The sequence below is a fragment of the Schistocerca nitens genome, chromosome 2, assembly GCF_023898315.1.
Source record: "Schistocerca nitens isolate TAMUIC-IGC-003100 chromosome 2, iqSchNite1.1, whole genome shotgun sequence".
Lineage (NCBI taxonomy): Eukaryota > Metazoa > Arthropoda > Insecta > Orthoptera > Acrididae > Schistocerca > Schistocerca nitens.
Window position 1 is genome coordinate 3,775,332 of NC_064615.1, and position 17,169 is coordinate 3,792,500.

Consider the following 17,169-nt stretch of genomic DNA (forward strand, 5'->3'; position numbering starts at 1 on the left):
TATGACGCAGCAAAATTATTGGCCGGTAATTAGGTCCTTAGGAAGAAAATACATTCAAATAATTACACTTCTAATATCAAAAATAGGGCTGACTAACTCACTCTAATTTTGAGTGCCACAAACAGCCTACCCTCAGAATGATGCAGAGAAGAACCTCACATATACATCTGTTGACAAATGCACAGAAGATATCATCCATGGTTGGTTAATACCTAACAGAGATGTAGTTAGAAAAAAAGAAAGTTCCACCATCGAGTAGCATTCATGGTGCAGCAAATCCATGTCCAAGGGAAGGCAACATAGCCTGACCTTGAACTGAGTAGAGTTAGCAGATTGTCAGCCCCAGGGAGAGTTAGTGCTGTCACCGTCTAGGCCAGGGTTGCAGTGTTGCTGGACAGAGTGCTATTTCTTAAAAATGAACAACTGATTAATATTGGTGGCCATAGGAAACAAGGCAGCATAACAGTGATGTTTCAGCCAAACAGACAGGCACTAACTCTTATCTGTTTATGGCAGGTTGATGCAGATCTGCATGGTACAAAATGCCTATATAACAGACAGCTACATCAGAAGAGATTAAATGGAAAATTCATAAGGGAAAGTTTCAGACTAGCAACTGGGTGAGCTAGGTGTAAAACATTCATTGATTTTGTATAAATGTTTTGCAATGGAAGGCTCACTGCTGACAGTGTACATATCTAGGAGTATAAGGTCATCTACTGAAGACAATATAAAGATTGATAAATCTGTAGTGCAGTTGCTCACCTGATCTGATGCCTCAGTTTATCATTTCTCAACTTCTACCATATGTTGAAATATTGCTGTTGATAGAAATAACATCAGTTGACACTTTTTAAAGTTTGTTTTACTAAGTAATGGCTGTTTGTTGGAATATGTGGTTTGCTAAGCCCATAGGTTATGAAGCAGTGGGAGGTTCTGTGATGATCCAAGCCACAATCCCTGTAACTAGTTGAAGAAGGACTGGTCCATTTTAGGTAGTCATCTGCACATAGGCATTGCTACTTATGAAGTCTTCTTGTTAAGATAATTAAAGATGAAGTGCTAGATAATGACATGGGCAAGGAATCTACCCCTGTATTCTTAAGATTGTGATCCTGCATTATAAACAATGTGAAGTAATATGGTTTTAATAAATGTGCTCTTTAGGTTGTTAAATATGCTTTATACAATCTCTCAACAAATTGCACACAGTTTACCATCATACCAGGAGATTATTATTTTGTTTGGAGAAAGCAAGCCAAATGGTATACATATTTCATTAAGACCACTGATGTTATTTTATTTCAATAAAACAAAATACATTTGGTGATAAAAGTATGCATTTCAGTGGAGTTGCAAGACCAATTTAAAATACCTTCATTGATTTCAGAAATAACCTAAGAAAAAAGTAGGTCTCTTGAAAGAAGTGAATAAGGCAGGGAAGAGTTGTGTAAACCAACACTGTAGGTGACTGCCAATAAAATGTCGGTTCTACTACGTTCATTATTGTCAGTTATTACCCGCCATGTTATGTCTATTATTTTAAAAGTATTAAGTGGTTTTTCTTTCAATAAATATGTGAGTGCATAGTGTACAAACTGCCAGTGACAATTTTCTTCTTCTTATCATTGATACTTTCTAATATATAAACTACTTTCAAAGAGCCAAAATGTACTAGAACAAATAAAATGTCTATAACCCGCTGCACTGTACAGTGTACTTTTGGTGAGACAGTCGCAATTCCTGAAATCCATTGTGCACGGCCTCTGGTCTGCTGAGGAGCACCCTAGTCCCGGGTCCACTGATAAACTGTGAAAATCCGCCACATTACGCACACACAAACAGATCTGGCCTTTGGGTAGACCAGTGAGACTAGATCTGACGGGCAGTCCCTGCACATCAGTGGGGAACGGTGGGCTTCACACTGACAGGCCTGATTGTTAGATATAGCCATAGAAATGGCCCATCGTAGGAGTCCACTAGTGTGGCCAGCTATTCGCATGTCACAGACAACAGATAACTTACGCAAATACTGAGAAGCAATACTAATGAGGATAGGTAGCAACTCACCGTAAAGATGATCACCAAGCCACAGACGGGCACAAAAGAAAAGAGAATCACATTCTTACAACTTAATTTTTGGCCATAGCCTTTGTCAGAAAATGAGAGCACACACACATTCACACAATCACTCAGACACAACTCGTGCACACATAACCGCCATCTCCGGCCACTGTGTCAACAGTCTCTGAGAGAATCAGATCCAAACAAACCACTCCTCGTGCCTCCCTGCCTCTTGCTGGCAGCTGCCAGGCTAGCAGTAAGAAGTGGTGGCTGCACTGACTGCTAGCTGAGGGGAGGGGTGGGAAGGGGAGAAGCAGTGAGAATGAGGGGGTAGGGCAGTGACTCACGTTCTCAGCTGCACCCAGCCAGCGATGATATCAATGACATCTCAGTAAGCAAACCATTACATTTACTGAGAAAAAAAATGAGATTTTTCTAGTGTTTTTTTTCTAATGTCCCTGATTTCCCTGACATGTTTGAAATTTACTGATATTCCCTAATTTCCCTGATTTCTAGAACTTGTAGTAATCCTGTTTGATAATCTTTGAAGCAAAATGAATGTAAACTGCTCATCTTGCACTTGTTGAAATCAATTCTGTTTTCAGCGGAATTTTATTTTATATTTTACATGCAGATATAACCTTTATATCATGAGGTTTTCAATGGTGTGTGAGAAATTACTGTTCCCCAGAAATGTGAAAAATGTAAGTCTAATAACAGCTTTGTGTGAGAAATATGAAATCTCCTACAAAGTAAATTCTTTGTTAATGTCCTCTCATACTTTTGCCTTCAAAGTTCATCTCATATAGGTCATGTTTATTGCTGCGAGTAATGCAGATTTCTACATTTGTCAGTCTTTGCTTTTTCAAATTCATGCTAGTGTTCTTAAATTCACAATGCAGCAGCAATGTAAAACAAATTGTTTGTTTTTGTCTTAAAGGTCGAGTACTGAATCGATTTTCTAAAGACATGGGAGCCATTGATGAAATGTTACCACAAGCCTTGCTTGATGCAGTCCAGGTAAAATTTCACTTCTGTAGTATTCCATAAATAATGATGATTTTTTCTAGGAAATAAGAAAGAGAAGTGGGAGATGCACCACATTCTTTTGTATCTATTCATCGCTGTCAGTTATTACCGATGTAGTTTCATATGGAATTGAGCAGAGTTATGGTAGTCAGCGAGTTATTAATTTTTATGTATCTTGCATCGTGTTCATGATGCATCATTATGATACAAAAGTTGTTGACTGCTTTACAAAAGTAATTGTAAAAATAACAAAAATGGAAATTCCTGGGTGAAGCAATGTGTAAAATATTGGAAAGGTAAGCCACTCACCAGTAGTGGATTGATGTGTGCGGCACAGCAACATATAACAGTAAACAGCATTCACATTAGCTCTTTTTGCAGCGATAGTATACACATTCATACACACAACCACACAGACACCCATATGCACAATCCCGTGGTCATAGCGGAACAAGCAAACATATGGTTAAATGCTGATCGGTTGTGTGAGACACACACAAAGTTATAATTCTGTCAAATTCATTGCTCTTCCATAATGACAGATTGACTGCATACACCCAATTGACCTTTGACTGATTACTTCCAACTACAACTTGTTTATTCTTTTGAACTTAAATTTTCGTGCATCAACAAGTTGCTTACAATTATTTGTCTCCCTTCATATGAATCATTTTATTTATATTTGCTCCATCAGCTGTCACCATGTGATTTAAATTTTTGCTTTTGGTTTCATTTTAGAAATTGTGCCTAATATTGCTAAAATTTCTTGAAAATCAGACTCACCTTTTATTTGCACTGTGGTAACAGTCTGATGTGAAAGCACTGTTCCTCTTGCTTTTTGACACATTTTAAATGTAGCTACTCAAGTCATCTGAGCTATCTCATTCAAAGTAAGACGTCAAGAGAACTCAAATCAGGCAACTAGTTTTCCTTTAAAATGATGATTAAATTCTTATGAATTAATTAAAACATAATAAGGATGTGTTGATTACTTCCCAAAGGCATTGCCTTGACAAAATCAGATGAAGATTTTGTTCTCCCAAATCAGTTTCTATCATTCAGTATAAATAATAAATGCATTCTATTCAATTTTTATTTCACATTTTTATGAAAGTTCGTTTTGTTGACAATGCCCATGTGTATAAAATAACATGCTATGAGCATAAAATAACTTTTAATTTGAAGCTTCGTGTCAAACCAGTTCATTCGAAATGTTGTGAACATGAATTGCATAGAACCAGAACTCCATGAGGAATTCCCATTTAATTGTGATACCATGAGTAATCCAGAATACATATTGAATGAAAAGACATGGTAACAATGATGTCACAACCATTCTGTCAAAAGGAGCTGCCTCAGCTGAAGAAGAGAATGTGCAGCAGACAGCATAAAAGGGAGGCTGACACAAATTTTTGCAATACATGTTGTATCAGTACTTTTGTTTGAAAATATTTAATGGTGGAAATACTCATGTCAGCAATGTTGAAATTTTTCAGAATATGTCATCCATAAGTTTTTGTTGAGCTGTACATGCAAAATAAACAAGCATTACATGACATTTCTTTCACTATTCATTGATCTGATTTGGTATTTTATTTGATTTTGTTGATTGTACAATAGGGTTCAGTAATATAGGACAGGTCAAGTGAAAGAATACAGTACTTTATGAGCATTTTGATATGCCAAAGAGCATTTTGATATGCCAAAGAAACTCGTACATCTGCCTAATATTGTGTAGGGCCCCCGCGAACACTCAGAAGTGTCACAACATGACATGGCATAGACTCGACTAACTTCTGTAGTAGTGCTAGAGGGAATGGACACCATGAATCCTGCAGGACTGTCCATAAATCCGTAAGAGTATGAGGTGGTGGAGATCTCTTTTGAACAGCACATTGCAAGGCATCCCAGATATGCTCAATAATGCTCATGTCTGGGGAGTTTGGTTTGGTGGCCATCAGAAGTGTTTAAACGCAGAAGAGTGTTCCTAGAGCCACTCTGTAGCAATTCTGGAAGTGTGGGGTGTCACATTGTCCTCCTGGAATTGCCAAAATCCGTTGGAATGCACAATGGACACGAATGGATGCAGGTGATCAGACGGGATGCTTACGTACGTGTCACCCGTCAGAGTCATATCTAGATGTATTGAGTGTTCCATATCACTCCAACTGCACACAACCCATGCCATTACAGAGCCTCCGCCAGCTTGAACACTCTCCTGCTGACATGCTGGCTCCATGGATTCATGAGGCTGTCTCCATATCCATACATGTCCATCCACTAGATAAAATTCGAAACGAGACTCATCCGACCAGGCAACATGTTTTCAGTAATCAGCAGTTCAATGGTGGTGTTGACAGATGCAGGTGGGATGTAAAGCTTTGTGTTGTGCAGTCACCAAAAGTACATGAGTGGGCCTTTGTCTCCAAAAGCCCATATCGATGATGTTTCATTGAATGGTTCACATGCTGACACCAACATTGAAATCTGCAGCAATTTGCAGAAGGGTTGCACTTCTGTCATGGTGAATGATCCTCTTCAGTCATCGTTAGTCCTGTTCTTGCAGGATATTTTTCGGGCTGCAGTGATGTCGAAAATTTGACGTTTTACCAGATTCCTGATATTCAAGGTTCACTCGTGAAATGGTCGTATGGAAAAATCCTCAATTCATCATTACCCCTCAATTCATCATTACCTTGGAGATGCTGTGTCCCATAGCTCGTTCACCGACTGGAACACCACGTTCAAACTCAGTAAAATATTGGTAACCTGCCATTGTAGCAGCAGTAACCAATCTAACAACTGCACCAGACACTTGTTGTCTTATATAGGCACTGTCAACCACAGTGCCGTATTCTGCCTGTTTACATATTTCTGTATTTGAATATGCATGCCTATACCAGTTTCTTTGGTGCTTCAGTGTATACGCTATTTTACTTATTTTTTAAGAACAATTGTTTGCTTGTAATATTACAACCTGCAGTTTACTGGCATCAGTTTAAGTGAACAGCTAAAAATAGAGATTAAATGAAATGACACTTTTTGTGCCTCAGACACCAAGGGAAACCATGGACCTGCACTTCTGTATAAAATACTGTATAATTTTTTTTAATTACATCCATCTTATCTGTGGATTTGGGAATCTGTAAATGTGTATCCATGAGAGCTCATTAATCCAGAATTTGGATAAGATTAATTGGAAAGGACATAACGCAAACACACTATGTCTTAAAATACAAAGACTTCAATATCTCTTATCACAAATCACCAGATATTTACAAAATTAAATTTTTGGATTATGGCAGAAAAATATGGATTCAGAAAAACTGGAAACTGTATTTCAAGCTACCTTGTGGTCAGCTGCAAACCTGCTACAGAAAAAGGAAAAATGTCACAGGTCCATTGGGGTGGAATGATCAGACTATACTGAACTGGCTCCACATAAGACAATACTCTGTCAGTAGTCCGTAGATTTTTAACTTTTCGTAAGTGAACCATCAGCTCCCTTATACAAATTATTTTCCAACTCCATAAGCTCGCCATCTTGCAAAAAATGGGGAGAGGGGAAAGAACACTTTCCCTACTGCAATAGAATATTAAAGCATTCAGTACACAAGAGGACAAACTGAGGCTGTTCGCATCCACACAGATGATGATACGGCACACCTTTTTCTATCAACACGAGCAAAGAAGGTGTTGCTACTATAGAAGATAAGTGGACATGGCAACAATAATTCCCTTTTATTTGTCTCCTAAAGATGTTCTGGACAATGTGGCTCTAAACAGTAGCACAAATGAGATTTTAGACAGTAACACATGATGTGCTTTAGGGCTCTGTCAGCACATTCCCTGGATAGGGCTGCTGAGCATCTCATTGAGACAGAAGCATTGTTTCTTATGAGCACAGGAAACAGCATCACATTACTGCTGCTTCAGGTCACCTATGAAGACAGCCTGTTTCCTTATGGAGTAAGAAGTGCCTCTCAACCATGATGGTTCAAATGCTGACCAACCACAGGAAGCCTCACATAAAATAAAAACTTATTTTAAAAAATATTAAAGACAGAAAGAAGTATGGGAAAAATTAGGAGAATTTTTGGTAAATGCAGTAGCTGAACTGTAGTGTCATTGCCATGACAGAAGCATCTTCAAAGAACATAACAACATTCACAGATTTCCATTACTCCATTTGTAATTGACAGAATGACTGACACAGTCGTAAAAGGTTTCACGGAATGAAATGAGAAGTTTCATTCTTCAGCTGCACTTCAATAATACAGTGCAGCTGTGACTGGTAAAGTCAACTGTTTGCCAGTGGCACTTGTTCTTTTGATCACTCTGATGAGTTGAAGTCCATCTCAGTAGGTCTGAAGCTGCATGGCTTTCTTCTTCAGCAAGGGGACCAAACAGTGTGCTGGGCTTTTGGCATGCAAATTTCCATTAACAGCTTGTATTTTATTTTCAGAGAAGAGGATGAGTTGTTGTTTAAGAATTTACTCATTTATTGCACCTAGGTTTCTAGAAGAATGATGATCATGTTTACAGCTATATAATTTCAATGACAGACTGACTGCATGAGTCTATGCTGAATACAGTAAATCCACTTTCTCTCTCTCTCTCTCTCTCTCTCTCTCTCTCTCTCTCTCTCCCCCCCCCCCCCCCCCTCTCACCATCTCCCTCTCTCCTTATGAGGGACGTTTGAAAAGTCCGTGCAAAGTCCAAGAGATGGCACCACCGGTGCGTATCAAGGTCATGTTTCGCTAGTAGCATCTTTGGAAACAACGCACACCAAGTTTCAGCCATTTTGGTCTATTTATTTGTGTCTGGCATTCGTGTGAATCAAGGAAGTCGAGTGATTGCCAAAAAATGGACGAAAAAGAATTTCACGTGGTGATTAAACATTACTTTATGAAAGGCAAAACGCCTCAAGAGACTAAAGAGAAGCTTGATAAACATTACTGCACCTTCGATTAAAACAGTTTATAAGTGGTTTCAAAATTTTCGGAGTGGCCATATGGGCAAAAGTGATGCTGAACATTCTGGACACCTTGTGCAAAAATCATTGATAAAGTCAATGATATGGTGATGGATGACAGAAGAGTTAAGATGTGTGAGATTGCTAGTGCTGTGGGCATCTCAAATAAATAGGTACATAATATTTTGAATAAACATTTGGACACGAGAAAGCTATCCGCGAGATGGGTTCTGCGATTGCTCACGCTTGACCAAAAACTGAATCGTGTGAAATGTTGCAAGGATGGTTTGCAGCTGTTCAGGAAGAATCCGCAGGACTTTAAGCATCCTTTCATCACTGTGGATGAAACATGGATACATTACTATACTCCTGAGACCAAAGAACAATCTAAACAATGGGTTACCAAGGGAGAATCTGCACCAAAAAAGGCAAAGACCATTCCTTCGGCCTGAAAGGTTATGACGACTGTCTTTTGGGATTCACAAGGGATAATCCTTATTGACTACCTGGAAAAGGGTAAAACTATTACAGGTGCATATTATTCGTTGTTATTGTACCATTTGAAAACCAAGCTGCAAGAAAAACGCTGGTGATTGGACTACAAAAAAAGTCCTTTACCATCACTACACTGCACCAGCACACACCTCAGCAGTTGTGGTCGCAAGATTAATGGAAATAGGATTCCAACTCGTTTCACATCCCCCCTATTTTCTAGACTTGGCGCCCTTGGACTACTATTTGTTCCCCAATTTGAAGAAATGGCTGGTGGGACAAAGATTTTATTCAAATGAGGTGGTGATTGCAGGAACTAATAGCTATTTTGCAGAAACTTCCTGGCAGATTAAAATTGTGTGCCGGATCAAGACTCAAACTCGGGACCTTTGCCTTTCGTGGGCAAGTGCTCTACCAACTGAGCTACCCAAGCACGACTCACAACCCGTCCTCACAAGCTATACTTCTGCCAGTACCTCGTCTCCTACCTTCCAGCTATTTTGCAGACTTAGACAATTCCTATTATTTTGAAGGGCTCAACAAATTGGAACAGCATTTGATGAAGTGTATAAGTCTAAAAGGAGACTATGTCAAAAAATAAAAAAGGTTTACCCTAAACACATAAGTAGTTTTTATTTTTGCACGGACTTTTCAAACACCTCTTGTACTTCATAAAATCACAGTTTTTCCAATTTGTTGGCGTCTTTTGTATAATTCTTAAATTCTGTATGTATTTCTTAAATGTAACTTCAGTAACTTTTTCTCCTTACTTCATAAAATCACTATTTCTCTGATTAATTGATCTCTTTTGTACAATTCTTATATTCTGTATGTATTTCGTAAATTTAACAAGTCTTTATAATTTATTTTGGCCATACTCCTGCGTTTGATTTTAAAAGTACTATTTATTCTTTTCACTTATAGTTTTTAAAGCCTGAAATTTTGCATATTGTTGGTTATTACTTTAATTAACTTTTGCCTTCCACTGTATATAAACTCATATTTATAAAATTAAATAAGAATAAATTACCAGAATGAGATTTTCACTCTGCAGCGGAGTGTGCGCTGATATGAAACTTCCTGGCAGATTAAAACTGTGTGCCCGACCGAGACTCGAACTCGGGACCTTTGCCTTTTGCAGGCAAGTGCTCTACCAACTGAGCTACCCAAGCACGACTCACGACCCATCCTCACAGCTTTACTTCTGCCAGTACCTCGTCTCCTACCTTCCAGCTATTTTGCTGACTTGGACAATTCATATTATTCGGAAGGGCTCAACAAATTGGTAGAGCACTTGCCCACGAAAGGCAAAGGTCCTGAGTTCAAGTCTCGGTCCAGCACACAGTTTTAATCTACCAGGAAGTTTCATATCAGTGCACACTCCGCTGCAGAGTGAAAATCTCATTCTGGAAACATCCCCCAGGCTGTGGCTAAGCCGTGTCTCCGCAATATCCTTTCTTTCAGGAGTGCTAGTTCTGCAAGGTTCGCAGGAGAGCTTCTGTAAAGTTTGGAAGGTAGGAGACGAGATACTGGCAGAAGTAAGGCTGTGAGGACCGGGCGTGAGTCGTGCTTCAGTAGCTCAGATGGCAGAGCACTTGCCCATGAAAGGCAAAGTTCCCGAGTTTGAATCTCGGTCGGGCATGCTGTTTTAATCTGCCAGGAAGTTTCAAGAATAAATTAAATTAAAACAAAAAATGATGTAATTAAAATAAAGAAGAATGTTATGAAAATGAGCAGAGTGACAGAGTCTGTACTATTTTTTTGTACAGGACACAACAATTTGAAAACTATGGAGACCAGAGATGAGCTTGTGCCTTACAATCAAAAGCACAACCTTAGGCATATCCCGCTGTGTGAAAATTCTTGTCTTTTGACACACATCACTCATTATGGAATAATATGTGCACTGTCAAATAAACACGATAAACTTATATACATTGCCAACTAGCTACTATCCTATCATTATGTTCATAAGAGACAAAGAAAATTGTGTCTATCAGAATTATTATCAAAGATTCACTATACTCCATGTTTGGAAAAGACAGTATGTATTGGACACTTCTCCTGATGTCCTTCATACATAAACACACCCTGCTAAAGCAAAACCTGGAATAGTAGACTTATTATTCTGCATGCTTCCGTAAGGTTGGAGTACAGCATTGGTACTTCCTGAACCACTACAGTCTGTTCTTTGTGTGCACATGATTGTGCAAGAAATGACAGCTTCACGAAGAATGTTTTTGTGTAGTCTTGTCATTCTGGGTTTAATGTAATGTCTGCGCTAGATGCATATTGAGCTCAGCAGTTGTTTTTTAGAAGATCTAATTTGTAAAAGTAACACTTGTGTTTGATACCCTTCTATCTCTGCCAGAGAGTTTAGTTTTTCTTCTACTAACCGCTTCAGTCTAAATTTTCCCTTGTATGTAATCATGAGAACAGGCAGTGACAAGTTGGCGTGACTGGAAACCTGAAAAATTTGCCATAATGTTACATCATCTGAACACTGCAATCATTAGACCTACACTAGGAACTCAGAATGCTTCCAGGGATGTTAAAAGAAATGTAAAATGAAAGGCAAGGTCAGTGCTGTGTTAACTTAGAAAACATGTTACATAAATGATATGTTCAAAATAGTGTGCTCATATCATTTTATCCAATCTCCATACATTCCCGGGAAATTACAAAAATTAAAATCACAAATTATTTAGGAATAAAGGAGATGACTCACTGAAAGCAGAAGCACTTGTCTTGTGAATACATCTGCTTTGAGAAGAGTCTGATCACTGTCATCTCTGACTACAGTCCTTCTTAGTTGATTAAAACCAATTTTCTAGCAGCAGATAGCACCAAATCAATAATTATATGATTTTGTTCTATAGGAAACCTGGGAAGACATATGAAAGAACTACCACTAAAGATATCTGTGAATAATGAAAAATTATTTCCTTTTACTAAAATGCATGTTTCCCTTATGTTTTCTGCAGGTTTTTCTTGTCATGACTGGAATACTTGTCATGGTTGTCACTGTGAATTACTATTTTCTCATAGTGATTATTATTGTTGGTCCAGTATTTTACAAAATACGTGGGATTTATCTTAGAACTGCCCAGGATATCAAAAGGCTGGAAGGAATAAGTAAGTATAAAATTAAAAATTATAAAGCAATCTTCTTTTACATGATTTTTTTACTTGTAACATGTTGTTATACAGACATCTCATTACTCACACAGTCATAATATATTATGCCAAAAGCAGGACTGTCCATTACAGTCAATTTGTCCATTACAGTCACTTTAAATGAAAAATCATGACATCTTCTCAACCCTCCTCCCCCAACCACTTCTGACCCTGCACTCCCACCAAAATTTTTGCTTTCAGCTCAGAATTAACAGTGGATAAACAATGACATACTGTTTCTGGGGAGTCCATTTTCCTAGTAACAAATGTAAATACCTACAGTTATATTGGCTGACTTTCTCAAGGCACAGGTTTATAATATGTAAATCCAGTGTATTGTAGTCAGTGAATGTACCTGAGTCTCTGTTGCTTGTGACACAATATTTTCACTTAAATACATCCAACAAAGCAACTTATACAGAAAATGCTACGAGAGTAATCCCAAAAGTATGGTCTCCTATTTTTTTTAACTACATAGACCAGTTTATTTCTACAGTGGTTTACATCAGTTTACAGCTTGAACATTTAGCTATTTTTTGACATAATCACCATTTCTGTTGATGCATTTTTGTAGACGCTGTGGCAGTTTTTGTATTCCCATGTCATACCACCTTGCCAGCGTGCTGTTCAGAAAGTTATGAACCTCTTCTTTCACCTCATTGTTGGAGCTGAATCACTTTCCGGCCAAGTTCTTTTAACCTAGGGAACAGGTGATAGTCGCTGGTCGCCAAGTCAAGACTATAGGGTGGGTGGGTGATTATGTTCCAATGAAAGTATTGCAGGAGAGCAACGGTTTTCCGAGCGATGTGTGGGCGAGCCTTGTCATGGAGAATGTGTACCCCCTTGCTCAACATTCCTCTTCTCCGGTTCTGAATTGCCCATTTGAGTTTTTACAGAGTCTCACAGTACCTGTCAAAATTAATTGTGGTCCCAGCGATTCAGCTCCGACAACGAGGTGAAAGAAGAGGTTCGTAACTTTATGAACAGCAAGGCGGCGAGCTGGTATGATATGGGCATACAAAAACTGCCATAGCGTCTACAAAAATGCATCGACAGAAATGGTGATTATGTTGAAAAATAGCTAAATGTTCAAGCTGTAAACTGATGTAAACCATTGTAGATATAAACAGGTCTATGTACTTATAAAAAAAATAGGAGAGCTTACTTTTGGGATTACCCTCGTATAAAAATGATTGCGTAAAAATATATGGATATTCATTAGGTTTTGACCAAGTCACTGTTTTGAGTTATGAAACATTTCAGGAGTTGAAATGCTGGTGAAAGCTTTGTGTAAGATGCTGTTGAACATCAAAGTGAACAATAAAACTATAATTAACAGAAAAAATGGAACAGACATCAAACTTATTACAAGATATGGAAGAAAGTCATGGAAACAAAGACATAAAATCTGATGAAATTCCTGGATGGAATAATACACAAAAATAGGAAAGACAACCACTCACTTATAGCTGACTAATGTGTGGCACATGGAGAGATGAAACAGGAATCAGTATTCACTCCAGCTTCTGAGCTATTCCTTTTCTCTATCAAAAGTGCACACATTCACCCACACAACCACACAGACACCCAAATGCACACATAGCTGCAGTGAGACTGACAACTGATTATTGATTGTTGAAAGCAGTAGTCACCTGGGTAGATGGAGATGAGGACAGTGTTGGGAAGATTGCAAGAGGCAAGGAGGGATTAGTGGTATAGTGTGAGGTGAATCTCTTGACAGATGACTCAGCGGCTACATAACAAGATGAAATGATTTCAAAAGAGGGTAGAGCATATAAGAGATAAAGAGGAGTAGAGGGGGGTAGAAGGTAGGGGAGAAAAGGAGATTAAGGTGGTGATGAAGAGGGAGACAGGGAGGGGAGAGAGAAAGGGAGAGAAGAGGAGAGAGCGTAGAAGGAAGAGAGGGTGAGAGAGGGAGAAAGAGCAACTGAAGGGGGAGGAGGGGTATGCCCACTTGGGGGAGAGAGGTGAGGAAGAGTAGTGGGAGAAGCCAGTACATGATCTGGACAGTGGGGTGGTGTTGACAGAAGAGAGAAGGGAAAAGGTAAGGCGAGGCAGTGGGCAACAGGTTAGTGGAGGTCTAGGGCAGGGGAGTTGCGAGAGTACAGGATATTCTATAGAGAAACTTCCCACTTGTGTAGTTCAGAGAAACTACTGCTGCAAGGCAATATCCCAATGGCCCACGTAATGAAACAGTGTTAAAGTCGTTTGTGTTGTGGTGCACAGCATGTTCGGAAACTGGACGGTTTGTGGTTTGCCAGAGTTTAGCAGTAGTCTTTCGTGTGACTAGACAGTTTATTACTTGTAATGCCCACATAGAATGCTGCATAGTAATTATAGTATAGCTGATATATAACATGGCTGCTTTCACACATGGTCCTGCCTTTTATAGGATAGGAAATTCATGAGACAGGACTATGGTAGGAGATGGTGGGTGGGTGTATGGAGCGGGTCTTACACCTCGGTTGACCACAAGGGACTGAGCCACAGGGTGCAGGGTTGGGAGCAGGATTGGAATAGGAATGAACAAGGAGGTTGGGTGGCAGAACACTACATCAGGTGACATGGACAGGATTTTGGGTAGATGTCTTAGGGCATGAGAAGAGGTAGTCGGTTGATCGTGGAAGGATATGGTTTCCGAGGTCATCATGATACTGGGTGTTCAGAAGACAGCTGGTTGGTGTCTGGTTAACAGAGTTACTTGTGCCAGAAAAGGATATGGCACTGGAGATCTTTATGGATGAGGTGGGTAGGATACCATCTGTCAGTAAAGGCTCTGGTGATGTTATTGTTATATTGCAACAACTCCAGTTTTCCATTGCAGACGTGGCATCCACAGGTGGTGGGCTGTAAGGAAGAGGCTATTTGACATGGAACAGTTGACAAGTGTCAAAGAGGAGGTACTGGTAGTGGTTGGTGCACCTGATGTGAACAGATGCATTTAAGGAGCCATCTGAGAGGTGGAGACTGACATCGAGGAAGGTGGGCCACTGAGTAGACAGTAAGCAAGTGAAGCAGAATTGGGAATAGGTGTTGAGATTTGCCCATCAAAAGTTAAATAATTGTGGATCAGTATGTGGATGGCTAGATATCAGGAGGACAATGGGAAAGGTAATGTTCCATAGCCTCAAGGCCATGGGCATGGGGAATGTTGATGTATGAGGACATCACATCTACAGTGACCATCAAAGAATCTGGTGGTAATGGGACAGGAGCTGTGGAAAGTCAGTGGAAGTGAGTGGTTTCTTGAATGTAGATTGGAGGCTACAGACAATAGTTTGGAGGTGTTGATCGATAAAGCAGACGTTCATTCCGTGGGAGCATTGTATCCACTCACAATGGGGAGACTAGTAGGGAGACCAGTAGCCTTGTGGGTTGGGGTCGATTTGGGAGAAGAGACCAAACAGCGAGGTCATCGGTCTCATCGGATTCAGAAAGGATGGGGAAGGAAGTTGACCTTGCCCTGTGAGCGGAATCATCCCACAATTTGCCTGAAGCGATTTAGGGAAATCACGGAAAACCTAAATCAGGATTGCCGGACGCAAGATTGAACCGTCGTCCTCTCGAATGTGAGTCCAGTTTGCTAACCACTGCACCACCTCGCTCAGTCTTGTGTCTGTGGTGTTTGGGGAGTAGATAAAGATAGGAGTGTGGGAGGGCTGGGTGGGGGTGCTGCCAATGTGACAAGAGATATAGATTCAGGTGTCAGATTTTGGGATGGACCTAACGCCATGAGGAGTTGCTGGAGGTTTTGTTGGACTTCTTGTTTGGGATCTTGGCCATAATACTTGTATGTACAGGTGTCAGAAGGTTGGCAGAGATCCTCAGATTCGTGACCACTGTGGTGGAACCCTTCTCTGTGGGGAGGATGATAAGCTCTGGATTGGTTTTCAGGTCACAGTGGATGTGTGTTCCATAGGAGTGATACTGGACTCACTTGAGAGGGATTTAGGAAGGGAAGGCAAGGCCAGGTTAGAAGTGAGGACCTTCTGAAAGTTTACCAGGAGATAACTGAGCAGAAGGGAAGGAGGATCATGGTTGGATGGATGTTGGAACTGCTTTAAACAAGGTTTTGTGTGGGCTTTCAGCTTTCTGTCAGTCCTGTGGCAAAGAAATGTGACCACTGTAAAGAAGAAGTAAGGGAAGGAAGGTCCTTTACAAGTCAAACATGGTTGAACTTATGTTTTGGGCTAAGGAAGACAGGCCTGTAGAAAATACTGTAATGATGAGCTAGAAATAAGACAAGTTATTTAACTGACGATTGGGAGTCAGGAAAGAGAATGGTTAGTCGTGTGTGAATGAGAGAATCAGATGAGGTAGATGCCATACATATTATGAGAGTAAATGTTGTGTAAGGGGCAACACTGACTCTTCCCCCCTCCCCCCCCCCTCTCCGTCTCTCTCTCTCTCTCTCTCTCTCTCTCTCTCTCTCTGTGTGTGTGTGTGTGTGTGTGTGTGTGTGTGTGTATTTTTCTCTCAACCTGTAAAAAGATCAATAGCTTGTACAAAACCTGCTTCAATCTTGTGTATTACTTTTTTTGTACACCACACATTCATCAACTGCAGGCAATAGGTTATCTTTCCTCATTACTGGTTTCATTCAAGAATTCCCATTATTGTAGTGCAACATATAGTTAGTAATGATGACACAATTCATTTAGCGTAAGCAAGGGTGGCAGTGTAACGGGCCAGCCTTTCAAGATTGTTTTTAATTTACATTCTTTTCTCATCCTTTTCATGTGTACATTCCAAAGGATTTGTGCCTTTCTTAGCTATCTGTGTAACTTCTTTACACACACTCTCTCTGCTCACTGGTTTTCCATCAGCAACATTAGAACTTTGAATACAAATGAAAAGTGTCAAATCGGGTAGCTAATATGCTGTACCTCGAGCCCCTAGGAGTGACAGATCGTTTGTCAGAAGAGAAAGGCAGTTAAAGAATGACCAGAATGTAGAGAAGATATGTGAATGTTACAAGAAAAGTGAAGGCACTTGGGACCCTGACTCAAGAATTATAAGTTGTACTGAAATGTTAAGGAAAGTTCTGGTAGAATGTATGGAAAAATGATATGCCATTGTTATCTATCTGGAAGGTCAAACTTTCTTTAAATTTCTGAGGTTCTGCTCCAGTTGTTCTTGTTCCAGCAGTTGATAAGCAGACACTTGTCTTCCACCATATGGAGTGCATAACTCTATCTTGAACTTTGTCATTGTGTTTAAATGTTTGAAACAGACTTCTGCCCAGGGTTTCCTATAACTGAATATTTTGAGGGACAGTGCTGAGCCACAGCAGCAAATAAAAAAATAATTTTTTTTAATACCAATAATCTTTTGTCTTGCTTATAATACCCGTGACTACTAATATGGATAAATAACATGTGAGGATAGTGAGAGTGAGGTTCATTCTAGAT

The 17,169-nt window shown here is 39.7% G+C and overlaps 1 protein-coding gene across 3 annotated transcripts in view; it reads left to right on the plus strand.

Annotated features, from left to right (window-relative positions):
* Positions 1-17,169, plus strand: part of LOC126235665 (ATP-binding cassette sub-family C member 4-like) — a 359,166-nt gene that overhangs the window by 271,708 nt on the left and 70,289 nt on the right. For all 3 annotated transcript variants that reach the window (XM_049944386.1, XM_049944385.1, XM_049944387.1), the window contains 2 exons: positions 3,005-3,084; positions 11,545-11,695. In XM_049944386.1, coding sequence (XP_049800343.1) covers positions 3,005-3,084; positions 11,545-11,695 — 231 coding nt within the window. The remainder of the gene's footprint in view (positions 1-3,004; positions 3,085-11,544; positions 11,696-17,169) is intronic.